The sequence below is a fragment of the Lissotriton helveticus genome, chromosome 10, assembly GCF_964261635.1.
Source record: "Lissotriton helveticus chromosome 10, aLisHel1.1, whole genome shotgun sequence".
In the NCBI taxonomy this organism is placed as follows: domain Eukaryota; kingdom Metazoa; phylum Chordata; class Amphibia; order Caudata; family Salamandridae; genus Lissotriton; species Lissotriton helveticus.
In genome coordinates this window covers 1,129,615,476-1,129,642,339 of record NC_136071.1, presented here as the reverse complement: position 1 = coordinate 1,129,642,339, position 26,864 = coordinate 1,129,615,476, and the positions used below count along the sequence as shown (strand labels likewise).

The following is a 26,864-nucleotide window of genomic DNA, read 5'->3' as shown; positions in this document are numbered from 1 at the left end:
TGCCTCCCAGCAGTTTTCTATACAACTGAGCTGGGAGCTCTCATTTTGAGTTAATAAGTGCATGTGGTTGGGGACGGGTTTTGAGCTAGTTGCCACTTGCTCCAAAACTTATTAACAAGACAGATACATGGTACACAGAGTGCCCATCAGTGAACCATATGGCTTCATTCTTTCATCCATTGTTAAATGTATATATTATGAAACCTCAGAGGTCTGGTGGATTGGTTTAAAATCTCTGTTAAGCAATATGAGAAAGATACTTAGGGCCTAGTTTAGAGTTTAGCTGTACGGTGCTTCATCATAAACGTGATGAATATTTTGTCTGCCTAAGTACAAGTGCCATTGCATTTAATGTACTTGTGATAAGGTTGACGGGATATCCGTCACATTTGTGATAGCGTAACTGGTCTACCAAACTCTAAATCAGGCCCTTAGTTATTATCTTCAAGTGTTATCTTTGGCAGGTACTTTCGTAAAGCTTTCATTAGCTGAAACAAAATTAAGTTGGGACAAAACATACTTGTATCAGATAAACTACCAGGGTGGTTCTGTCGGTTTATTTTCAGTTCGAGAGTGAAATCATGTTACCGATTCTCAAAATTACACAGTATTGAAGTAGAAGGCAACAATTTAAAGTAGCATCTTTGGCCTTTTTGGTTACTCTACCATGAGAACCACCGTATTACACTGAATAACCTGCTTTTAAAAAAAAAAAAAAAACACTAGACTAGTCCCTAAGGTTTCTGACAAATTGGGAACGAGTCTTTCAAATGGTTAACCGCTATATATACGTGATTGCCTGGTTCTCTTCAGACAACTTCACCATATTTTTAAGAAAGAATACCAATAACACTTTTGTTTGAATTTCAAAATAATTTAAATTGTATTTTTACTGTGATTATATTTAATAATGTGTAATTGCATTATATTGCAGATGTTATGTAAAGTGCTCTGCTAGTTCCCACCTTAACTGTTTATATTTATTTATATAAAGTTTTATGTAACGCACCGAACTGTAATTACAATAGAACACAAAATATATGTGAATATTTGCAAAGAAAATACAAACCACTGGCCGCCCAGCTACAGTAGGTGGCTGTTTTGCCAACTGAGACTGAAAAACAAAAATAGAGTTCAGATTCAGATGATGAACTCCGAAATTATTTTGTGCAGTTAGTTTTATTCATAGTCAACAGTTAAACTACGGCTTTCCTTACCTGCTGCTTCATGAGAAACACTTGGTCGTCTTCTGCTGCAATTTCTTTCTCATGAACAAACTAAAAAAAAAATACAGGATATTTAATTTCGAAGGTAGTGTGATTTAAAAGAAATAGGTTTATTTCTAGTTGAGCTTTTTCCTTCGAAAAAGACAGTCCAATGGTTATTTCTGAAATGTGAAGCAAAAGTAAAAAAACATCATTTTCAACGCCAACAGCTCTAACTTTAACAAATTCGAGACATATTGCATTGCAAATGCTTGTTTTCATATCACCTCATATATATATATATATATGTAGGTAGGGGATCAGGGCACTTTATATCTCACACACAGAGAAAATGTTACACGAGACAAAGAGGACCAGGGGAGTAGGCATTTTTAAGAGTGCTTGATCTGAAGAAGCACAAACTCAACATTCAAAACATAACAGTGTTTAGGGTTGCCTGTACTAATCAGAATGTAGTACTACTCACACAAACCCTTTTTAAGCAACATTAGGATCATTAAAAACTGGGGAAAAAGCACAAGTTTCTAACGACCTGTACCATACAGCTTGCCCGCAGCTCTTTGATGGTAGTTCATAGCTCGCTGAGATAGATTAGGATTGTATTTTATTTAGTGCACAAAAACAAAAAGATCTCGGTGATAAAAGTAGTAACCCATTGAGCTAGGAACAAAATGATCTGCGCGATACGTGTGTTTTGCAGCAGTCATCTTAACCCTCTGCGCTTAGATGAGTCAATACTAAGGGTGGGTGTAGTTGGCGGAGTACTACTACGTGGAATTCCACAAAGTTGAATCGCTCCGTCGGACTCCCAATTAATAAAACAGAAACCTCATATACTTTACTTTTGGTAAAAGAACAAGTATCTCTATCTTTACATGCTAAAATGCATATAGTCATTTCATAAAAGTGAAAATGAAAATTTAGCAAGCAGTGAGAGAGGTGATGATTTTGGGATCCTCCCTAACCTAGGGAGAGAACCAAGCAGATGCCTTGAAAACAAAGCACATCTTGCTGAACGATTCGGTGGTGGTCCCATCCTCTTAAGACCACCCCAAGCACAGTTGTGAGCAAAAATACAATCCCAACCAAAGGCCCTGCAAAGCATTATGGGACAAGATTAGCAGTGGGCAGTGAATATTATAATATCCAATATCAAAATAATTCTACGAAGATCTGTAGTTCAACTAGTCGTTACTAGGTGCCCCTCACGAGTCAAATGTAAAAGAATTGCAATTATTACATCAAGCTGCAGTTCCACTAGTCGTTACTAGGTGTCCCTCACGAGTCAAATGCAAAAGCATTGAAACCCTTTCATGAAGCTGCAGTTCCACTAGTCGTTACTAGGCGTCCCTCATGAATCAAATGCAAAAGCATTTGACTTGAGGGACACCTAGCAACGACTAGTTGAACTGCAGCTTGATGTAATAATTTCAATGCTTTTGCATTTGACTTGAGGGACACCTAGTAACAACTAGTGGCACTGCAGCTTGATGTAATAATTTCAATGCTTTTGCCTTTGACTCATGAGGGGCACCTGGTAACGACTAGTTGAACTGCAGCTCTTTGTAGAATTATTTTGATATTGGATACTATAATATTCACTGCCCACTGCTAATCTCATCCCATAATGCTTTACAGGGCCTTAGGTTGGGATTGTAATTTTGCCCATTACTGTGCTTGGGGTGGTCCTAAGAGAATGACATCACCACTGACTCGTTCAGCATGATATGCTCTTTGTGTTCAAGGCATCTGCTTGGTCCTAACCCTGGGTTAGGGGGGACCCCAAAATCATCACCTCTCTCATTGCCTGACATTTTTCATTTTCAAAGTTCACTTTTGTGAATTGGTTATATGCTTTTTAGCATGTAAAGTTGCTTTATTAAAGCATTTGTGGGTGCAGTTTAGTACTGACTCCGCTATGTGGAGGAACTGAGTTTTTGCCTGAATTCTGTGTTTTTAACAGAATGCGTAGTTAACAATTCTCTGCTAGCAGAGACGAGTTCATGGCCCAGGGGTAGTCAAAACTGTCACTAGGCAAAACTCGGATCCCTCCCCGTAGGAATAATATTCACCAGAGACAACTTGACACTTTTATTGTTGCTGAAAAACATGCAGTGGTATTTCAAGTTTAGTACATCAGATTACGATTACATCACAGCATTTATTAAAAGTGGCAGTTTTCTAGCAACCTTAAAAATAGTTATGCCCCTCACAACCCACCACACCATGACGACAATGCTGTTAGCCAATTAAGAGTCAAGACAGCTGTACCCTATATGCGCGGCCTCCTATGCGCACATTAATAGCTGGAGCAAGAGCACCCATTCTGACGCAGGAGGAGCTGGGCTATGGGCAACACCCAGCCATGGGCTGCCCACAGTGCAGCCACTTCACACAGCCACGGCAAGGGACGCCGGACTCAGCGGTGTCCACTGCCTTGCCTGGCCAGGTATAATTTTCTTTATCTATCAGTGCAGGGCCGGTGTTTGTCATGGGCAAGCTGGGCCCAGAGCGCCAATCTCTGCGCCACCCGAGCAATGGCTAGCCTTGGATTTGCGGCAACAAGTATATCCATGATTGGATTCTAGCTATGAGGGTTGTGGCTAAGCTTGACACTCTAGATCATTCTAAGAGAAATCGAGGGTTTGGGGTACCTTTTCTTTAAGCTTTTGGTTGATTCTTCATTATTTTGTAAGATTTTCCGATGATTAAGCCCGCACCTATCTCGCTGGTATAAAATGTATGGTGCTCCAGGTCGATAATAGAGTGAGAGGTGGATACGCCTGGTGAGTCAGCTGGTCAAGAAAGCTAGTTTGACACACGACCAGACTCAAAATAGGTGTAGCTTCCCCTTAACACTCTAACCAGCATATGAGATAAATGCCCAGTGGTGGACTCAGTTAGAAGAAATGGGTGGCGAGACGGCAAATGAGGGAAAAAAAAAAAGAACAAGTATATCCATGATGACACTATTGGCCATTGGTAGCACACCAAGGGTGGCAGCACTTCCCGCGGGTAATTGTTGCTCGGGTGCTGGAGGAGGAGTCTCAGACCAGCTGCTGGCCTGGCTTTCTGCACCACAGGACAAGGGTGTACTTGTCTTGGTCCGATTTGGTTTTCCCCTGTATTGCCTCTTTTGTAAAAACATTAGCTTTCCAGTCACAGAGAAGCAGTTTTACCAGTGAAATCTGAATAATCGAGGCTGCATAGATGCTTTTGCCACAAAGTAAAAGATGTGTCGTCCTGAAACCAACAATAGTACCAAACAGCCTGAAGTTTATTAACCCCTTTGGTGCGGGTGTCGGCCAATGGCAGTATCCCCCCCCACCCCACAGTGTGTCTGTCGACCACTGGCTGACACTGGGTGGGGTTAGAAACAATCCTCTAGTGCCCACACCAGACATTCCTTTATTTCACCGAAGGGCAGGGCGACCTAGAATCACTTCTGCGATAATCCCCCTTGTACCCTCCCACGTATCTGTGACATTAGCCCATCGCAAAGCGAGCTAAAACAACAGATTCCCACCGGAGGAGGCGAAGGTAACAGGTAAGTTCCTCCGTCTGGTGGGGATTTTTTGGGGGGCCACAATGTCTCCCCAAGTTTTAGGGTGGCATTGTTGGAAAGTGGAGAATTTTTCCTTTCCAATGATGCCTTCTTGACATTTTTTCCTGGCTATGGATTGCAGTTGCGCCGCGATCCAGAGGCAGGAAAACTACTATGCCACCAGGTAGCTTTTTTGTGGATTAAGAACTCGTGGTAACAAGCTATACCACCGCCCCGTAGATTATGTGACATTTTAATTAAATATAGTTGTTTTTTCCCTTGCCATGGGGGGGGAGGCGGGGGGGTTATTCGCACTTGGAAGGAAAATACACATTTATAAAAATAAAAAAGTCAAAAGTGACTACAGACATGGCGAGATGTGCTCGCGTGCAGTAGAAGGCCCTGCACAAAAGGTTGAAAAGTCATCATTCAGTTGCTTATTTATATATTTGGTTGCTATACTGGTGATATTGAGGGGAATTTTTGCCCAAGTAGTATCATCATGTCTTCAAATCCCCCAAAAATACATTCAGAATGCCTCATAGTTAGTCTTTTCTTGCTGCATAATTTACTCAACTTTGTTACATAATGGGGTGCACTTCTGCATAAGTTCAGTGACCCTGATGATAGCACTGAGTTTTCACAAGGAGCATGTTTGAGCACAAATTTTGAGTGGCTATTGTGTGAATATGCGCATTCTTGAAAACAAAAGGTAGATTTTTGGTTTATGGAAATTCCTTTATACTGGCAATGGCCCAGTAGCTCCCCCAAGAAAAAAGTTTTGCATAAGCCATGATAAAAGGATGATGTGATATTGGGTATGTGGAAGGTGAAGTAAAACTACCTTTTTTTCTTCTTTTTTTTATGTCTTTGGAGATTCTGCAGCTTCAAAGTCTTTTTTGGTTTATTTACTGTTGCACACATCTCAGACACACACCCACCCACTAACTAACGGATTTAGAACAATACTTCTGGCTTCTATGGAGGACAGTATTTCAGATGGAAGGTTATAATCAATCAGCAGAAATGGTATCTCGGTGGATGACTACTGCCCAGTCCCTAACTCGGGTTATGGAGGACAGTTCTGAGGCAGGATCAGAGACTGAGACAGCAGATACTGAGACAGCATCTGAGAGAGAGGAAAATGGAGCAGAACCCTGAAGTTATTTTTCAGTTGGCAGTGTTCCATCCGACAACTCATCTTCCAGCGATTGAGGGACATGATGACGGTTGTGCTGTTCCTTCGCTAGCGCAGTCTATGCAGCAGGCGACAGTAGCTGGGTAGACCAACCCAGAGAGCAGGCACGTGCAGGGGCAAGCAGAGATGGATTGCTATCTTTGCAGCCCCCCAGTTTAAATCAGTTGCAAATTCTGGCATTCACCGATGCTGGCTGCACTGTCGATACAGCCAATTTTTTGCCGATTGATTACATCCATTTCTTTTGCGGACTTCCTCGAGCAAATGGTACAGAAAACAAATTTGTGTGGCAAACAATTTCTGAGGTAGAATGGAGGCACTCTAAGGCCTCATGCTAGGTCACACAGATTCCACTACACTTGAGGAGTTGAAGATGTTTTTATGCATAAGGCCTACAATGGGGTCAGTGCACAAACCAAGTTTGCAGTCCTGCTGGTCTACTCGAACTGTTTGGGTAACACCCATCTTCGCAAAGTATTCGAGCGGAGATCGTTTTTTGCTATTGCAACGTTTGCTGCAGTTCATTGACAATTCTGCTGCATTGCCCTGGGACCATTCAGACCATGACAGATTGTTCAAAATATGGCCAGTCATTGAACACTTGTTACGAAAGCAAAAGAGACACAAATGATGGATGGAATGTGGAACAGGTCAAACATTCACCCCTAGTCAAGAGATCTGGATTAAATCCATAGTTCTTTTGCTCACCATGCCACCCCAGTTTAGACCCAGCCATATGCAAATCAGTCTTGACCCTTCTCCTCATGGGAACAGTCCAGCCCGAACTGGCAAGCGGGGTCCCCCCTGGACCAGAAAAAAGCATCCTGGGACCGGTTGTAGGGCATCAACCCTCAGACAGGCTAGCTTAAATCCAGTGTCACAGTGAGCATGGGACCCACGTCTGGGCATTTCCTGGTTTGTAATTATTCAGGTCCCTTGATGCATGTCAAAGTGGTTTTGATCTGGCCAGTTTTGCGAGAGTCAGCCTCAATCCTCGTAGGATTTTTCAGCAGGCGATGCAGCTAGTATGCACAGTCTTCTGGTCTTGTTATTCATAAGAAATGATTAATGGTTGTAGATTGATTGGTGCCATTGATCGCAGTGGGCCAGTCGTGTTAAAGTGTGACACTGGTTTATAATGTAGCTCTGCCCAGATATTGATAGGAATTTTCCTGGTTAGTATTCCTTATGCCAAAAAAGCTGCTGGATAACGTGCCTTTTTTGGGAGGGTGATAAGAATTCCTCCTTCTTCAAGAATCTTCCAATTTTCACAGATAGTATTCACTGCAGCGCAGGAAGACCAGGTTACTGCTGTGGCCTCTTTGCGAACTAAAGTATCTGACAGAACAAATTGGATAGCTGTGATGTTGTTATATTTCAGGTGACAGATTTTAATGTGATGACAGAAGTTTTATTATGTTAACTCGATTCAGATTGTCACCATTACCTTGCGAAGCATAATCAAGATGCCATATTGCTGTTAAAACAGAAGACCAAATTGGCACGGATCCAAGTGTTTGAAATTTGCCTGTTCCTGATTTTAAGTCACCTAAAGGATCATGTATGCTGTTAGGCAAAAAACTAGCTTAGTGGGCTGTGGTATTGGAGAGTGGAACGGATGGTTTTGTAGAGCTCTGCTGAACTGCAGCTACAGGATCACTTGTCATGGGATGATCAAACGATTTTAACGGTTGAGCACTAAAATTGTCTAAGCGAATGTCATTCAGATGGTTTGAAAACTTTCTGTTGTATGAAGTTGCAAATTTTACCTGCCCTCTCTAGAGTTGCTGAGGGGTCAATATTATCATGAATGATTGTTGTGATTGTGCTTGACAATGTCTCCTTTGGATCTGGTTCAGGGTGTACACTCTGGGTGTCTGTTGCTTGTTTTTCTTGCTAGAGTTGAAATGTATTTGGTAGGTCAGTGTTGCGTTGCCGACTGCATGATGCCATAGTAACAGAAGGTTGATGAGGCCGAATTTACCCATGATTTATGCTATGACTGTGCTAGAATTTGTTTGTGGTGGGGTTGGGGGTCGGGAGGGGAGCAGCAGGTTTGTGACAGCTGGGTTTTTAGAGGCTGCATTAGTAATGGTGTCCTGGTAGAGTTGTCTGGGCTACGCATGGCACAATGATTCTGAAGGGAGGCGCTGCTATCTAGCTTCACTGGAATTAAAGTTATCAGTAGACTTTTGACCTGCTGACGTTGCCTGTTTGTTAATTTCAAAGTAATCCCCAAGTGTTGTCTGGCTCCTGCCTCTCTGGAGCTTGACCTGTTATTTTATTCAATTTCCTGAGTCGCTTTCTGTTACGCTTCGATAACTGTTCTGATGGAATGCAATGTAGGGCGGCCATTCTATTTTCCAAAGAAACTGGGGGATATATTGCAATATTTGATTACCTTATGTTTAATTTTTTGGAATTAGTGATTTCATTACTATTGCTATTTGAGTGATCGGTGTTCCTAGACACTGAATGTATCTCTGCACTGACTACCATAATAATATTCTGAGATTTTGAGTTATTGAACTGAGTGAGGATTTTAGGGGGTTCAGAAAGGGTTAGGACTGAGGATAATGGAGTAGCTGTGTTTTGCAGGGCTGTTGGTGGCATTGTGTTATGAAGATTATTATTCACAAGTTGCGCCTTGTAGGTAATGTTTACTTTTATTTACTATTGAAGGTAGAGCCAGCAGTTTATCCATAAGGATGGCACATATATTCTTTGTTATTAGGAATGAGGGAGGAGCTGAAATATGTGTAGATGGATTATGAGCTTCTGGGAGTAAACTGCTTATATTGGTGTTAAGCCGTTCAAATTGCGCGTCTATAGTGGAAATATACTGGGCGAGTGTTTCAAGGAGGGATATTTGGATGTCAAACTTGTGAGACTGGTATTCCAGGGCTTTGGCTGTGGTGCCTAGTGTTTTAATCAGTTGCCACCAGGTCCCAATACTTGGCAAGGAGTTGGTATTATAGTCTTGCGAAGACGGCTTGATTTTGGACTCACCAATAGATACAGTCATTTGTGCCTGAGGAATTGATGTTTATGTTTAGGTAATTTGTATTGCGCGCAAATACCCTAGGGTGTCTCGGCGCATAGGACTGTAATTCCAGACAAGGAAGCGCTAGAGAGGAATCATTGATTAAAGAGGCAGGTTTTCAGTTGTTTCCTAAAGATTATGAGGGTGGGACTGGTTTTGATGAAGAGAGGAAGGGTATTCCAGAGTCTGGCGGTGGCAACTAGAAAGCGTCTGTCTCCCCAAGAGGAAGTCTTTGTACGTGGGACTAGTAGGCGACAGGCAGTGGAAGAGCGAAGGGATCTAGTGGGGGCATAAATAAGAAAGCCGTTCTTGAGGAACCGAGGACCTGAGTTATGGATGGCTTTGTAAGCGATGCAAAGCGCCTTAAATTTAATCCGGCTTCTGACAGGCAGCCAAGGAAGATGTTGTATGGCCGTGGTGGTGGAGTTGTGTTTGGGGATGCCGAGCAGGACCCGGGCCGCCGTATTCTGAACAGACTGGAGTTTGTTCAGGACCTTCTCTTGAGCATTGAGAAGGAGGGCGTTACAGTAATCCATCTTAGAGAAGATGAGTGGTAATGAGGGTTTTTCCTGCCGAAGCAGGGAGGTAAGGCATTAGCTTCTTAATTTTTTTAGGATGTAAAAGGAGGAGGATAACACGTTATTTACATGATGATGGAATAACAGTTTATCATCAAACATTACTCCGAGGTTTCTGACCTTGACAACAGGTTCTATGGGGGAGCACATTTCATTGGGCCACCAGATGGTAGACCACCCAGGAGAAAGGGTGCAGAAGGTCATGACTTCCGTCTTCTCTGAATTTAATTTTAAAATGTTATTTGACATCCAGGAGCTAATGGCTAGCATACCCTCCTGGAGTCTAGACGCTACTGCTGCTTGATGGTAATGATGATGGACGAGAGGCTGGGCTGATTTGCCCAGATAATGATAGTTATTTGTCATGTTCTCCTTTCCAATGCTTGTCATCGTATCTGGTTTTGTTATGAAAAATACCTGTTCAGGGGTTTATGTTGTTGTGTTGAGAGTATGTCACCTCTAGGTGTGTCATTATTTGAAATGTGCAGGCAAAAGTTTGTTCGAGATAAGGACCAGTCAGACAGTTGATCCTCCTCAGGTTGCGTTGCTGGACTGATCTGCTGACAATTTGCTTCCAGTGCCAATGGGGGCGAATCAGTATGCTCTTCAGGAGATAAAATTGCAGATATAATTGTGGAGTTGATTCGAAGAGGCTGGTCAGATGAGATACTTGAGCGGCTGTATCCTTTTCACCCTAATTGGCATAAGGGGCCATTGTGGCACCGGGCCGAGGCATTAAGGGAGGTTGCAATGATGGAAAAACTTAAACTTCCACGAGGGAGGGCTACAGTACTGCACCTACATATTTCATAAAGGTGAACTTAGATGGATTTTTCGGGAGCCTTGGCCAAGTAGCAAACGCACTCTTCTGAGCTGAGGTGAGCGGAGAGATTAAAGTGGCAGCTATAGTGGGTGGAGACTTCTCTTAGGCCTCCTAATTTGGGGTTGAGGTTCGAGATCAGTACTGCCTGTCCTTGGTCCAATTCTTTTTCACTGCACCAGTGAGGTATCACCCCTAGTTCTACCTGATCTCATTCTGCAGCTATGGGCTCTTCCTTGCTCTCTGATGCTATCTTAATGCATTTCATGTGTGTCCAAAGTTGGAATGAGTGTAAAAATTGAATTTGCTGTTCCCAATGGGAATGAGAGCACGAAGAGCTAGTGGAGAACAGTGCTGCACCAGTCGAATAATGACCGCTTCTGTCGCACCGTTGGGGGGTTGGCAACCTGAGACCTATCCTCTGGCTGGTGCTTATTGATATATGGTGCTTACTTGCACTTGCTATTTCACTCTGATGCACATTGCCAGGGATTACTGCTGGTAACCCTCGGGTGGACCATTAATCCCGCGGGAGTCTTTTTGATGGATTTCAAGGCACTTATGCCTGGTAGTGGTCCTGACCCCTTGCAGAAGACCACTGGAGACTGCTACTCCCTTCCCCCCTCTCTCCTTTCTTCTCTCTTCCCTACACCAAGGAGGGAGTGGCATAGTTTCAGTGCAGGGGCAATGATTCTGAAGCAGAGGGCATTCAAAAGTGCCCCGACGGCAGAACAGGAAAAATGGCGAAACACCACCAGGCTAGCACAGTGACATGAGCCCAAAGAACAGAGTCAAAACAAGGAAAGCAAAGACACCAACCTATATCACTGTGGCAGTCTCTCTGTGTCCATATCAGGTTTGATGCAGTTCGCTTTGCATAGGTCCCCTGTCCCCTTCAAACTGCCTGGATCTATACAGGTTACTGAGGCAATGGAGAAGCAAAAAAAATAAATAATGCCAATTGCAGCTGAAAGGAAGCAGCAAGGCTTAAACGGTGAGCAGCTTGGGGGGGGAGACCATATACTATTTGCTGGTGCGAGCGGGGCTCAACGGGAACGCCCGTGAGCCGCACCAGGCTCTAGCCAGGCCACCTCCGCAGGGACTTACAGGGCATACACTGCAGCAACTGGCTACAGCTGCCGCACTCGTGGCCTCTTTAAAACATCCGAGTCAGTGCCCCTTTTTCACCTCGGACACGGAGCTGCGTTCAATTTCAGCACCGCATCATCTGCCTTCCTTGCTGGAGCTTGCCTTGGGGCTTGTCCTTTATGTGGACAACTTCTATACGGGAGTATAGCGGTTCAGTGAGCTGTGCAAAGCTGCTGTAGTCGCAAAGGATTCCCGCAGAAGCTTGTTTGTAAGAAGCTCTGAAAATCCCAGAGCCTGCGTTCCAACCAACCACTCGCAGTCAAGTTCTCTGATAAGAGTGATGTGTACGTGCTCACTACAATTCATGATGAGAGCACTTTCCCATTCACGGTTTAGTGTCTGAAGTTCACAAGCCCACCTGTATACTTGATTACAACAAGTACATGAATGGAGTGAAAAAGAATGACCAGGTACTTCAGCCATACAATACGAGAACTAAAACCCGCTATTGGTATAAAAAGCTACTTACCCACCTGTTATTGGTGTCAAAATATAATGCGTATGTTATTTGTCGTCAGACCACCACAGGAAGACTCTTGTCCTTCCTTGACTTTCAATTGACTGATATTGTAAGTTTTACTGCTACAAAAGCAGCAGCCTCCCCTTCGTATGGAGAACGTGGCAAGGCTGCAGAATTGACACTTTGCCAACCGCATTCCTGAAACAGCCAAGAAGACTCGACCATGCTATTGTGGCTCATGCATATGTGCATGCAGAGTCTTGTGGGTTTTTATCAGTATGTGTTCGGAGTGCTAGAAGCCTAGGAAATAATGTGTTAGGGTACTTTAGGGGAATAAAGTCTGTCCTGAATACCTCATGGCGTGGAGTATTCACTACACATGCTGTCGCTGTAGAGCCTGCTCTAAGCAAGGAAAGAGGCAGGAGAGTCGTGTTTACTGTCCGCAGTGCCCATCTGAGCCAGCCCTGTGTTTTCCTACTTGCTTTATGTGGTACCCTACAAATGTGAAGTATTGGAAAATTGACTGAGGTGGAGCTGCAGTAAGATAAACCTTTTAATGGCTGTGCATGGACACCTACCTTCCACAGACCACTTCTTCACTAGGCAAGCAGCCATAGAAATGTTCTCCTCTACTTGAGAAAATAATGAACTTGCTTATGGCCTGCTCAAAATACTTATCCACCATTCGAACATGTTCTGTTCGCTGATTGACAGGTACATTATAGTCCCCACACTGCACATAATGGCGGCCACGTAGTCACTGAGTACCCTGTGTGGCAAAAACAAAGTCTTGACTAGTTTTTGGAGTGCTTCTTAAGAAACTTATGTATACAACATAAGGACCACCCTGTTTGCCCACGAGAACCACAGTAAGTGCAATAAGTCAAACAAATGTGCCATGAGACTTATTCACCGACACTTTGGAAGTGTGAAAACGTAATTAGTAACTTGTATCATAACCAATGGTATTGAAAACACGTACAGGACACAATATCTTGTATGATGATGATTTTCACATTTTATTATAAGAACAAAATACATTTCATTATGTATCAAAATGAGTGCAGAAGAAGCAGTGCTCAGACAGTGAGCAAATATACTTACAACAACAAAGAATAACACACTGAACAAATTCCAAGGTTGCATAGGATTTTACATCAAACAAACGTTTCGACCCAAATTCCCTAGAAACCGTGGAATCTTAGAAACTTCAATAAGGCATCATGTAAGCAATATGTGAAAGAATACTTCAAGACAGAGTCTACAATGTATATCATTCTGCTCGGTTAGTTGGACTGTTCCGGTGGGGTAAACAAATTTTTCGGGAGAAATAGACCTTTGTATTGTGTGGAGAAAGTGCTCACACCTATACAGACAAAAGTACTCCTAGTCAAAGCCAACAATGCAAAAGAGGCCGCTCGGTTCCTGAGAGGGTCAGGCAGAGGTAAATGGATTACTCGGGAAAAGTACACCTTTGCATTGTGTAATGGCTGATAATGCAAAGGTGTGCTTTTCCTGAGTAATCCATTTAACTCACTTCAAAAAGATATTACTTTAGGGAACTTAGGCAGTATTCTCAAACATGGTTGGCTAGTTTCGAAGATTATTTATTTATTTATATAAAGTTTTATATAGCGCAAACTTGACCCGAGAGGGTATCAGAGCACTTTACATTTAGGATCGTTGCATTAAAATTTACATCAGATACAAGAGCATAGTAAGATCCAGTACACATAAACGATGTTTAAAGACTTCGTAGGAGGGAGGAAGGAGTAATAGCGGGGAGACATGAGGAACTGTGCCCAAAGTCCGGCTGGGTAGGTGACAGTCAAGGGGGAAACCAAGGCCAATCTCCTTATTAGCTGTCTAGCAGCTCCACCGGTCATCAGCCATGTTGCTCAGGTCTCAGCGTTCAGGAAAACCAATTTTTAGTTTATTCGATTTGCGGAGGTTATATAGAGCTGACTAGACCCGGAGGTATCATAGCGCTATAACAGAGGAACATTGCGTTACCAATTACAACAGTTACAATAGTATAGTAAGGTACAGTAAATAAACAACGAGGTTGAGAGAATTTGTGGGAAAGGAGGGGAAGAAGGAGCCATAACAGGGAGACGAGGAAAAACTGTGTCCAATGAAGATAGATATGCTCACTCAGTTTGAGGAATGCGGGCCTCGGAAGGCATTCTCAGTCAGTCCCAACTTGCATTCACAAACTGGTAGAAGTTGGATTTAGTACACGGAGTGTGCGGACGTGAATGTAAGGCACGTTTTCTTGAGCCTGAAGTAGTGAGCAACAGAAGGCATTAGGAAAGGTTCACTTGGCAAGTGCACAGGATTAGTCAGGACTTTGAAGGGGACAGAGACATGAACAAGTAGGAAAAGTATAGGGTAGGAGTGTTTTAACAGGGATATTGCATAGATAGGAGGCAGATAGTCAAGATAGTACAGATACACATCCCAAACCTTCAACTTCACCTAAAGTCTCAGAACCATTCAGCACCACACTCACTTCGATATTGAATTACTCTTTCACTCAACTAAGCAGAGGACGTCAAACTACACAAAACATAGGAGGCAGCCTCCTCCCTCAACATCCCAACAAGCACACACCCTGCATCTCAAACCGCTTCACTGTCTCCCGATCTACAGCTCTTTTCAAACCTTTTTAACATTTTGGGCTAGAAAGTTCTGCATCCGTTGAAATCCACATATTTCCTACCAACCGGCATTCCCCCAAGTTTCCACATGAAAACGCTACTTCACTTGTGTGGCTAGTCTACTGCCTGCAACAGGAAAGGGCCCCAAACGCAACACAGACATCACATTTTTGCACTGAAAACACACTTTTTGTTATTGTGGGTAGCTGTAGATATTGAGCCCTAGCCCAGCTGCCACCTAAGCACAAAATTTCCTAAATGGTATGTTAAAAGATACGCAATAGAGGTAGTTGCAGTATATGGGGCTATGCTGTGGTGCTACACATGCAGACCTACAAACCAGACATTTTTGGATACTAGATAACCAGGGGAGTCGGGGGCGATGTGCCTTGAGTGGATTCCACGAGGTTGTCTTATCCACAATGCCTTGCAAGCCTCAAACATTGCCTGAAATCATGTATTTTCCTTCCTTTTCTTTGATGGAAACTTCCAGAATTTGCAGACATCCACAAAACTCCTACCACCCTGTGTTACCCCACTAGTGCAGACAAAATGCTGCCCAACTTATGTGGCAGGGCATAGTGCCTGCTACAAGAATGGATCAAAGCAAGGTCAATGGGAGCCTTCGCCAGGGTAATCCCATTGCCCTTGGTTTGATCCATTTCTGTTAGCAAACAGATCAATTTCATTAAGTAGCAGCTCTAAGACCCCCAGTTTTGTAATCAGTAAGACATGCTGTAAATCGGAGCCAGGCCCGACATTTTGAAGGTCCCACCCCATGCCCCTTTCTGACGAGGTCTCTGCTACTGTTTGTCCTTTTTCCCCTACTCTGCGGTCTTCTAAATAGATAGCAGTACAGCTGAACTAGCTGTCTTCACGGTTTGGGCCCCTGCCAAAGAAACCTTTCCTTCAGCTTCCTATTTAAAAAAAACAAAAAAACATAATAGATGTAATAGAAACAAAAATTATACGGCATCTTCTGGCCGCCACTGCAACAAAGGAGGAGTCGAGCTTTACCATGATTAGGTGGTTTAAAGATTAGCAGGCCTCAATATTTCTGCGGATGAAGGTCCTCACACCGTGTACATCTGCACTATCCTACCCATATTCCTATTTTTGAAACAAGCATGGGCTGATATACCGCTGGACACCTTTCACCGTTTCGTAAATTGAAGGGGAAGGATTATTGACCCACAGTTGCGGTTGCAGTTTTATGAGAACTCCACCCCCTCCGGCCGGTACGAGTAGGAATGGCCGAGTGAGGTTACGAAGACTAATTTGTCCTTATGCAGTGGCTTTAATATACATGACGCCCTGAAGAAATTGCCAAACATTTTGATGGCAATGAAACATGTCGGCAAGTATAGTAGTGTTGGTTGGATAGTTAGTAACCACATCTACTATTTTTAAATTCCCACACCCAACACAAGAGACAGAATAAAATTGCATATCTGTGTTGTTGTGTGGTTTTTATATGTTGTTTGAGTTTTTATATGTTGTTTGACATTTTATTGGTTACCTTGTGGTCTTCTTTCACTGCATATTCTCACACAACTCTTTTGTGTTTTTTGGACACACTATTCTTTATTGAGCTTGATGGTGCCAATGATGAGAACAGGGCAATCCTGGTGAGTACCTGCCAGGTTTCCGTTGGTGGTGCGCCCGTGAGGTGCCATCTCGCTCTCACTCACTTTTTTTGTTTTCCGCATATCACAGTTTGACACTAAAGTGTGTGTGTTTGTGTTGTCTCGTAACTGAATTTTATAATTTTTTGGGAATGGGCGATTGTTAAAGGAGGCACTATTCTAGGATATACCAACTACCCCAATAACTAATGGTAGGGGAGTGAGTTTTTGTAATAATAATGCAATAATTGGTGTACCTGCAAAGGATGAATGTATAAGTGCCTACAAGGTCTAGGTCTTTTTTGTACATGTTCCTATTTTTTCTGGCCAACAATTTTTCCCCAATAGACTGGACATCTCGTGCCCGTTTAAGGTACTCTATGTTTCTTTAATGCCTTCCCAACAGACCTCCTGTATATTTTGGCTTTAAGTGGGGCAACCTTTATGACAGCGGCCAGAACACCCCTTACAGGCTTAGGGTAGACTGTCAGTTGCTGGCATACACCCAAGTCCCAGAGAGCTTAGTGACCCAGTCACTGGAAATCCTTTAGAGTAGGAAGCAGTCATCTGCTCCAGAATGACTGGTAACAGATTTTGAGGTGGCACTGCTTTTGGATTGGCTCTGGACTCTAAAGAGTGCCTTCAATGTTGGACAAATAATTGCCAGTCAGGCAATACTTACCATTAACCTTGACTTTACTCCAAGTTCAGTAGCACCAGAGGACAATGTAACAGAATGAAGACACCCTATTAGCTGTTAAACCCCCAAAGCTGGGAAAACGTCTGGATAAAAAGGAAGAAACTGTTGCTCTGCTAGAAAGAGAGGTACTATTCCAAGTGGAGTAGTACCTCTATTAGTGACCTTGAGACTGAAAACAAGACCCAGGTGACTGACACCTGTGTGAAAGAACCCCAAAAGAGTCTGAACAAGAGCCACAAGGACCTATGCTGTTAAATACATGTTGCTCTCCTTTAAATACATTTAAAAAAAACATTTTAAAAAGTGTGTCAAAAATAGAGGCCTAGTACTCCAGGTTTAAGTACTGCATCTGCTTTTTGACATCCAAAACAAAAGGAAACAAGCATGTAGACAGTAGTTTCTAGGCACAGATAAAAAAAAAGCATACTGTGCCAGTAAAGCTAAAGTAACGCCATCCTACTTGAACAGCTCGCATCTAAAGCAACCAGTTTAATCTTGATAATTTTTAATAAGAGCTCACTCCTCACTGCAGAATGCAACATTTGTCTTTTGTGAGTCTTCTAGCTGTTTTGTTATAATTCCATGTAATTGAAAGGCAACAGATAGGGTACAGTGGGAAACCCTTATTTGGTATCCTCTGGTTGTTTTCGTGTAGAGGGTTAGAGTAGCTGCACCTTTCATGCTGTTAATTCAGAAGTGCGGTTAATGAACTTAACGATGGTGGAAGTGGCACTCACACCTGCAGTGTTTGCAACACTCTAATCTTATCTAGGTCTAATGCAGTCACTGTATCTTCTTCATTATTCATTCACTGAAGTTTAGCAGCATGAGGGTCTCTAAACAACGGAATGCTGGAGAATAGCAGGTTAAAAATTGTGTTCAGTGTCTAGCATCAGATCAGTAAGGCATTCCCATACCTCATCAAGGATATGCCACAAGATCCAAAGACTGCCAGGTGTGCTGCATCAGTCCACGTGCTAATAACTGTTTGGCAATAGCATGCTCTTGTCCTCAACCTTTAGAAAGTCAAGAATGTTTTTCTTTTGGATAACCATCTGCAATCCTGTTCACGGTCTCCCTTAAGGAAAGGTTGTAATGACCGAGCAATGCAAGGAACCTACTACCTTCAGGGTCATAGCTGAAGTGAGACAGATGTTGCATCCGAGTCAACATTTCCACTGTTTGCTTGGATGACTTAAAAACGTAGGGTTAGAGTACCTCATATTTATCACTGCAAGCCTCTATAAGATTTAAGTAATGCTGGCCTTTGTTTCGGTACCTTAACTTCTTTTAAAGCATGGCTAGTGTGGACTTTGTTGCTGCTGGAGTGGAGTAAGTCTCTATCATGCACTTAGACAACCTTGGTATTCGAGGTTTCCTATGAAGTGTTACTGCTGGTCAGTTCAGTGAATGATGTTTTTACTAGGAACCATTTTTTTAGGCCAGTGAACATTTTGTGTGCGTCTTTTGGCATTGTCCAGGAAATTAATGTGTTTTTCGCTTCTGAGGGGTTCTGTTAAATGTATAGTCTTCTGGGCGCTCTTCAATTAGAACTACTTTTCTTAGAACTATCTTGTTCGTATCAAGACAAGATGCACCTTCTTTATTGGGCATACTGGGAAATATTCTGACCTTCTCAACGTTGATGACCCTGAGGATGTGTCCCTAGACATCATGTAAATTGACAGCACATGTATCAACATCCTGTGTGCATTGACATAGTATGCCTGGTTTCCCTCGCATGACTTCACCTCTGAAATGTATGGTTTTGATGTCAATGCTTAGAGTGCCCCAACATCAACTAAAGTGATGGGAATTGTGCAACCGGAGCTCTTGCTCGCGTTTTCATATTACCGCATTCGGAGAGCCCAAGATCGTTTCATAAAGCAGTGAGGCAGAGGCAGTGGGTCCTCTTGGCTTGTCCTTAAAGGAAGACCCACCAACAGTGGACACTGATAAGGCTCTGAAACGTTATGTTCCTCTGAGAAGAAGTCTTTGCCTCGGTATCAATGTCCACCCTAACATTTTCTGGCAGAAGAGGCACTCTTAAAGGTAATGGGGATGTGATGAACAAGTTACTTACCTTCGGTAACGCTTTTTCTGGTGGACACAGTATCTGCCTGTGGATTCCTCACCTTGATGCGTCACCTTGTGAATATCCCCTGCGTCAGCAACATTTGGAAATTCTTTTGTAGCTCCACACCGACGTTGACGACGTCACAGAAGCACGGCATCACGCGCGGCTCCGCTGACGCCACCGACCCCATAATAGGCCTACGTCGGCATGATGACATCAGTTCGGCCCTTTTTTCCGTGCCTTCGAGGCACACGGACGGACTGATAACAGTAGATATATACACCGTGTACACAGTACAAAATAGTTAAAGTAAAGACAATGTAGCAACTCAAGTATAAGAACACACTTCTTTTACCAATAATATATACACATTAAAACATTACCATTATCTTAGGTATAGAAGAGTGGACAACGGGGAGGCGGGTGGGCATGTGAGGAATCCACAGGCAGATACTGTATCCACCAGAAAAAGCATTACTGAAGGTAAGTAACTTGTTCTTCTGATGGATACATCTGCCAGTGGATTTCTCACCTTGTGAATAGAGTCCCACAGCAGTCCCCACTCCCGGAGGAGGGTGTCCACTCTCCTATACCAGAAAATCCTGGAGGACAGAACGCGCAAAGTGGCCGTCCCTCCTAACTTCGGAATCCAAGCAGTAATGCTTCGCGAAAGTGTGGAGGGAAGCCCAAGTCGCTGCTCTACAAATGTCCTCTACAGGTACACCCCCAGACAAAGCAGCTGTAGCAGACGTTGCTCTAGTCGAATGAGCTCTTTAACCTTCAGGAGGTTCCTTACCCGCCAGGGAGTAGCATATCTTGATACACAAGACAATCCATCTTGACAGCGTGCGCTTGTGCACCGCCTTGCCTCTCCTGCCTCCAACAAAACCCACAAAGAGCTGGTCATCCACTCTGAACTCTCTGGTTCTGTCCAGATAGAAGCTCACAGCTCTCTTAGGGTCCAATCGGTGAAGTCTCTCCTCCTCCTTGGAAGGGTGAGGGGGGGATAGAAGGTAGGGAGGGTAATGAATTGCCCCAGATGAAAAGGGGTTACCACCTTAGGCAGAAAAGCAGCCCTGGTCCTGAGTACCATTCGTTCAGCATGAATGGTCAAAAATGGGTGCTTTGAACTAAGAGCTTGAAGCTCACTTACCCTCCTTGCCGAGGTAATTGCAATCAGGAAGACCGTTTTAAAAGACAACAGTCTCAAGGGACACTTGTGCAAAGGTTCAAAAGGTGAACCCATCAATAAAGTGAGCACAAGATTCAAGTCCCATTGAGGCACTATAAAGGGAGTAGGAGGAAAATTATTTGTAAGGCCCTTTAAAAACCCTAAAACAATAGGTGATTTAAATAAGGACGGCTGATCCGGCAGACAGAGAAATGCCGACAAAGCCGAAAGATAACCTTTGGCAGTAGCTATAGCAAACCCTTGCTGAGCCAAAGAAAGTGCAAACAGAAGTATGTCAGACAATCAAGCCTTCAAAGGGTCAATGGACTTCTCTCCACACCAAGAGACACATTTAGACCATCTATAAGAGTAGATAGACTTGGTGGAATCACGCCTGGTCGACACAATGATATCCACCACATCATGTGGGAGAGAAAAAGAATTCAGGTTGCCCCATTCAATCTCCAGGCATGAAGGTGTAAGGTCTGGAGGTGGGGGTGTAGAACCTGCCCCTCCATCTGAGAGAGGAGATCTACCCTGAGAGGGAGACGGAGTGGCGGGCACGAGGAGAGGTGGAGAAGATCTGTGTACCACACCCTTCTTGGCCAATCCGGGGCGATCAATATGTCTTGGGCCCGGTCTTGACGTATCTTCCTCAGAACCCGAGGAATCAAGGGTATGGGAGGAAATGCGTAAAGGAGTTGTGAGCCCCAACTCATCTGAAACGCGTCCCCCAAAGCCCCCTGCATCGGATACTGGAGACTGCAGAACGACGGGCAGTGAGCATTCTCGTGAGTGGCAAACAGGTCCACCCAAGGAGTTCCCCACGACAAAGACGTGACGAACCACTTCTGGATGAAGCCTCCACTCGTGATCGGCCGAGAACTGCCGACAGACTGTGTGCACGTACGTTCAGAACTCCGGCCCGATGATTTGCCATCAGACAAATCTGATGGTCCTGAACCCAGGACCAGAGACGCAGAGCCTCTCTGCAAAGACAATGCGATCTCACACCTCCCGGCTTGTTGACATACCACATCGCGGTGGTGTTGTCCGTCATTACTTGAACCGACCGACCACGAAGGGAAGGGAGGAAGGCCTGGAGCGCCAAACGTATCGCCCACAATTCTAGAAGGTTGATATGAAGCAACCTCTCTTCTGGAGACCAAAGACCCTTGATCTCGAGGTTTCCTAGATGGGCACCCCAACCTAGAGTGGATGCATCAGTTATCACTGTGGCCACCGATGGAGGTAGATGGAAGGGCTTTCCTTGAGACAGATTGCCCTCCACGCTCCACCAAGACAGATCCGCTGCAGCTTCTTTGGAGATCCTCACAGACTCCCTGAGATCTCCGTTGTGCTGATACCACTGCCTGCAGAGGCACCACTGGAGTGCCCTCATGTGCCAGCATGCATGATTGACCAACAGAATGCAGGAAGCCATCAGACCGAGCAGACGAAGGACCTTCAGGACTCGAACGACTGCTCCATTGTAAAATAAAGGAATTATTTCCTGTATGTCGCGAATCCTTTGAGGAGGAGGGAATGCCCGACATACAGTTGTATCCAGTACAGCACCTATGAACAGGTTGCGCTGGGAGGGCACCAGGTGAGATTAGAGCACATTTATCGAAAAACCCAATCTGTACAACAACTGAGTTGTGACTTGCTAATGATGGAGCACTTTCACAGAAGATTCTCCTTTGATCAACCAATCGTCCAGATAAGGGAATACTGGTATCCCTGACCTTCTGAGATGTGCTGCAACCACAGCCATCACCTTGGTGAAGACTCGAGGTGCAGTAGTAAGATCAAACAGAAGGATCGCAAACTGGTAATGTTGCGAACCCACCGTGAAACAGAGATACTTCCTGTGTGACTTCAGGATAGGGATGTGGAAATACGCATCCTGCCAGTCGATCGACACCTTCCAGTCTTCTTCCAGCAGCGCCTGAAGAACCTGCGCAAGGGTGAGCATATTGAACTTCTCCTGCTTCAGAAAGAGGTTCAAGATCCTGAGGTCCAGGATTGGACGAAGTCTGCTATCCTTCTTGGGAATCAGGAAATACCGGGAGTAGCATCCCTGACCCCTTTCCTGCTCCGGAACCACCTCTATCGCACCTTTCCTTTGTAACGCCAGGACTTCCTCCTGCAGAAGCAACAGGTGGTCTTCTGAGCAAAACCCTTGACAAGGATGGTAATTTGGTGGGAACTCCCGAAAGGGAAGAGCATACCCATTCTCCACGAGATTGAGAACCCAAAGGTCCGATGTGACTGATTCCCTATCTCATGGAAAATAGGTGAGCCGACCCCCCACAGGACCCGCATGATACGGAATGGCAGTTCTAGGGTTGCTTTGCTGAAGTTGGAGGGGGGTGGGAAGAGGAAAGTGGGGAGGAGGAGGAGGGCTGGACGTCCCCTAGGACAAGCTTTTTGTCTGCCCCTGTATGATTTACACAGCGGATATTGCTGCTGCTGTTGCGACTGTTGCACAAGTTACTACTTGTGTAATGATATATCTGTAAGAGACATTAGTTAGTGATAGATTCCTTACCTTAGAATATCCCCAGGCGTAAGACTGGATCCGGAAATTTTTGCGTAGCAGTACCCTTGCGCGTCGGTAGGCGTCGTCTGCGGCCCCGCGTCCGTCGTCGGCGTCGTGATGACATCGTCGGAGTACTTAGACGCCGCCTCCGCGTGCTGACGTCAGTTCTTAGACACAGCTTTTCCGCGCCAGAAGCGCAGAGCCATGTTAAAAACCAACACTGGTGCCATGAAACTAGGGCCCTGAAAGGGGATGACCTTAACCCTAGATATCGGTTCGCAGAACGGGGAGGATGGGTGGGTCGGTAAGGAATCTATCATTAACTAATGTCTCTTACAGATATATTGTTACACAAGTAGTAACTTGTGCATCTGAAAGAGACACGTTAGTGATAGATTCCTTACCTTAGAATAGATACCCCAGCAATACCAACCCCGGTGGTGGGTCTGCGAACCAATAATCACACCAGAAAGTCCTGGAGGACGGAATGGCCAAAGAAGCCATCCCTTCGGACTTGACTGTCCAGGTAGTAGTGTCTTGCAAACGTGTGCAGCGAGGCCCACGTAGCTGCCTGGCAAATGTCCTGCAAGGGCACTCCCCGGCCCAGGGCAGTTGTCGTCGCCGTGGCCCGGGTGGAATGAGCCCGCAATCCAACAGGGGGCTCCTTTTTAGCCAAGGAGTAACATGCCTGGATACAAAAGATGATCCACCGAGAGATGGTCCGCTTGTGCACCGCTTTTCCCTTCTTAGCGCCCACGTAACCAACAAAGAGTTGGTCATCCACCCGGAACTGGCGTGTGCGATCCAAGTAGAATGAAAGCACACGTTTTGGGTCCAGACGGTGGAGCCGCTCTTCCTCTTTAGAGGGATGCGGTGGCGGAAAGAAGGTGGGCAAGGTTATAGATTGCCCGATATGGAAGGCCGTGACAACCTTGGGCAGGAAAGATGGCTTAGTACGCAACGCAACCTAGTCCGGATGGACAGAAAGGAAAGGGGGTGTACATGACAGAGCCTGGAGATCACTCCCTCTCCTGGCAGAGGTGATGGCAACCAGGAAAGCAGTCTTCAAAGTAAGAAGACGGAGAGTACAGTTGTGAAGTGGCTCAAAGGGAGCGCACATCAGAAATGTAAGAACAAGGCTCAAGTCCCACTGAGGCATCACAAACGGAACAGGAGGGAACATGTGAGTGATGCCCTTCAGAAAACGAGTTACAATAGGGGACTTGAACAAAGAAGGTTGATCAGGCAGCCTGAGGAAGGCTGAAAGGGCAGAAAGGTAGCCCTTGATAGTGCCCAGAGCAGAGCCCTGCTGGGCAAGAGAAAGAAGGAAGAGAAGAACCTCAGAAAGAGGGGCAGCAAGAGGATCCACAGCCTTTGCTGTGCACCATGCTACAAATCTGTTCCACCTGCAGGCGTATACCGACTTTGTGGAGGGACGCCTGGCTGCCAGAATGACATTACAGACTTCAGGAGGCAAGTCAAATGGCCTCAACTGTCGCCGCTCAATCTCCAAGCATGGAGGTGGAGACTGGACAGGTTAGTGTGGAGGACAGTCCCCTGCTGCTGCGACAGAAGGTCCTCCTGAAGAGGCAGACGAACCGGGGGATCGACTGACATACTGAGTAGCTCTGGATACCAGTACCTTCGTGCCCAGTCCAGAGCCACAAGGATGACTTGGGGCCCGGTCGCGCTTGATCTTCTTAAGCACTCTGGGCAGAAGTGGTATAGGCGGAAAGGCGTACAACAGACCGCAACTCCACTCGCGACGAAAAGCGTTTCCGAGCAAGTGCCGCCTTGGAAATTCCAACGCGCAGAACTGATGACATTGCGCGTTCTCTCCTGTGGCGAATAGATCTAACCAAGGCTCTCCCCACTGCTGAAAGAGGCCTTGCGCCACGTCCAAGTTCAGACGCCATTCGTGATCCATCATGCACCGACGGCTGAGTTCGTCCGCCCTGGCGTTCAGAGAACCTGCCAGGTGTTGAACCACCAGAGTCACGCCCTGATGTTCCAGACACTGCCAGAGGCGCAGAGCCTCCTGGCAAAGGGTCCACGACCCCACCCCGCCCTGTTTGTTGCAGTACCACATGGCGGTGGTGTTGTCCGTGAACACCTGCACTACACTCCCCCGAACAGAGGGGAGGAATGCCTTCAGTGCTAGACGAATCGCCCGCAGCTCCAAAAGGTTGATATGGAGCCGGGACTCCGCCGGAGACCAGAGGCCTCTGATCTCCGCCTCTCCCATGTGGCCTCCCCAGCCCTGGAGGGACGCGTCTGTCACAACTACGTGCTCCGGTTGGGGAAGGGAGAGGGATCTGCCGCTGACCCAATCGCGGTCCGTGAGCCACCACTGCAGCTGTCTCGCAGTGCCCTCCGAGATCAGGACATGGTCGGATAGGTTGCCCTGATGCTGGGCCCACTGAAACTTCAGGTCCCACTGCAGAGCCCGCATCCGCCACCGGGCGTGATGCACCAGAAGGATGCAGAGGCCATCAGCCCCAGAAGCCGCAGCGCAACCTGACCGAGACCCGGGACAAAGGCTGAAAGAGTGGAATCAGAGCCTGAATGTCCCGAACCCGCTGTTCAGGAGGATAAACCCAAAACTGCGCAAAGTCGAGAACCGCTCCGATGAAGAGGAGCTTCTGAGAGGGGCACAGGTGTGACTTCGGCACATTGATGGAAAACCCCAGCAGGTGCAGGAGGTTTACCGCCGTCTGGAGGTGGCTGACGACTGTTTGGGGCGAGCCAGTCTTCAACAACCAGTCGTCGGGGTAGGGGAAGACTGAAACCCCCAACCTGCGCAGATGAGCTGCGACCACCGCCATCACCTTCGTGAACACCCGTGGGGCGCTGGTAAGGCCGAAGGGGAGCACGGTAAACTTAAAGTGCTCGTGGCCTACCGTGACGGAGGAAGCCGTTGACGTTCCGTAGGTCCAAGATAGGGTGTAGGCCCCCTTTGCCCTTCTTGGGTACCAGAAAGTAGTGGGAGTAACAACCACACCCTACTTCTGGCCCAGGAACGCGTTCGATGGCCCCCTTGGCCAAGAGGGCCGTAACTTCCTCCTGCAGAAGTCGCAAATGATCCCTCGATACACGGTGGTTCTGCGGTGGCATGGCTGGAGGGGTCGCCTCGAAGGGGAGGGTGTAGCCCCTGCGGACGATTTGCAGCACCCACCTGTCCGATGTGACAGTGCGCCAGTGGAGGAGGTGATGGCGAACCCTGCCCCCCACTGGCGACACATGGGCCTGAAAGCACGGACTAGAAGGGTTTTGAGGCGGATGCTGCGGGGGAAGGTGTGGACTGACCTCGCCGTTGTCCCCGACCTCCGCCACGGCGGTTTCCACGGCCGCCACCGCGTTGGATATTACCTTGCGGTGCGTGGCTGGCAGCACGTGTGGGGGGCGCCCCTTCCTTAGCCACAAAAGGAGCGAAAGGCACCCGATTGCTGGTGCGGGGCCGAGAGGCCCAAGGACTTGGCCGTAGCCCTTAAAGCGCTCAAGCGCATGGTCTGCCTTGTCGCCAAAAAGGCGACGGCCATCAAACGGCATGTCCATGAGTGTATTCTGGACTTCAGCCGAGAAGTTGGCGGACCTCAAACAGGCGTGGCGACGAATCGCCACCGTCGTTGCCATCGCTCTACCCAGTGAGTCGGTGGTATCCAGTCCACACCGAATAGAATAACGTGCCGCATCTCTGCCTTCCACAAGGGCTTGGCAGAGTTTAGCCCGTAACTCCAAAGGGCATTCTGGCAGCACTTCCGCGACCGTATCCCACAGGGAGTGGGTGTAGCGGCCCAATAGGCATGCGGTGTCGGAAGACCACAGTCCCAGACTTAGGGAGGAGAATACCTTCTTACCGTATTGCTCAAACCTCTTGGTTTCCCTGTCAGGCGGAGCCGACGGGAATGCGGTCTGGGAATTGGAGGTCTGGATCACCAGGCTCTCAGGGGTGGGGTGGGTGGACAGGAAACAAGGGTCGCCCGGGGCCGGGCGGTGGCGTCTGGCCACATTCCGATCTACAGGCGTACCTGTAGCGGGCCTGGACCAAGTACCCAAAAGAACGTCGGT

General features: G+C 46.1%; 1 protein-coding gene across 1 annotated transcript in view; it reads right to left on the bottom strand.

The window, feature by feature from the left end:
* DYNC1LI1 (dynein cytoplasmic 1 light intermediate chain 1) overlaps positions 1-26,864 on the bottom strand; it is a 528,072-nt gene that overhangs the window by 149,204 nt on the left and 352,004 nt on the right. The window contains exons 9-10 of the mRNA XM_078663930.1: positions 1,218-1,277; positions 1,070-1,114 (exon numbers count right to left, since the gene is read on the bottom strand). Of these exons, the coding sequence (XP_078520056.1) occupies positions 1,070-1,114; positions 1,218-1,277 (105 nt within the window). The remainder of the gene's footprint in view (positions 1-1,069; positions 1,115-1,217; positions 1,278-26,864) is intronic.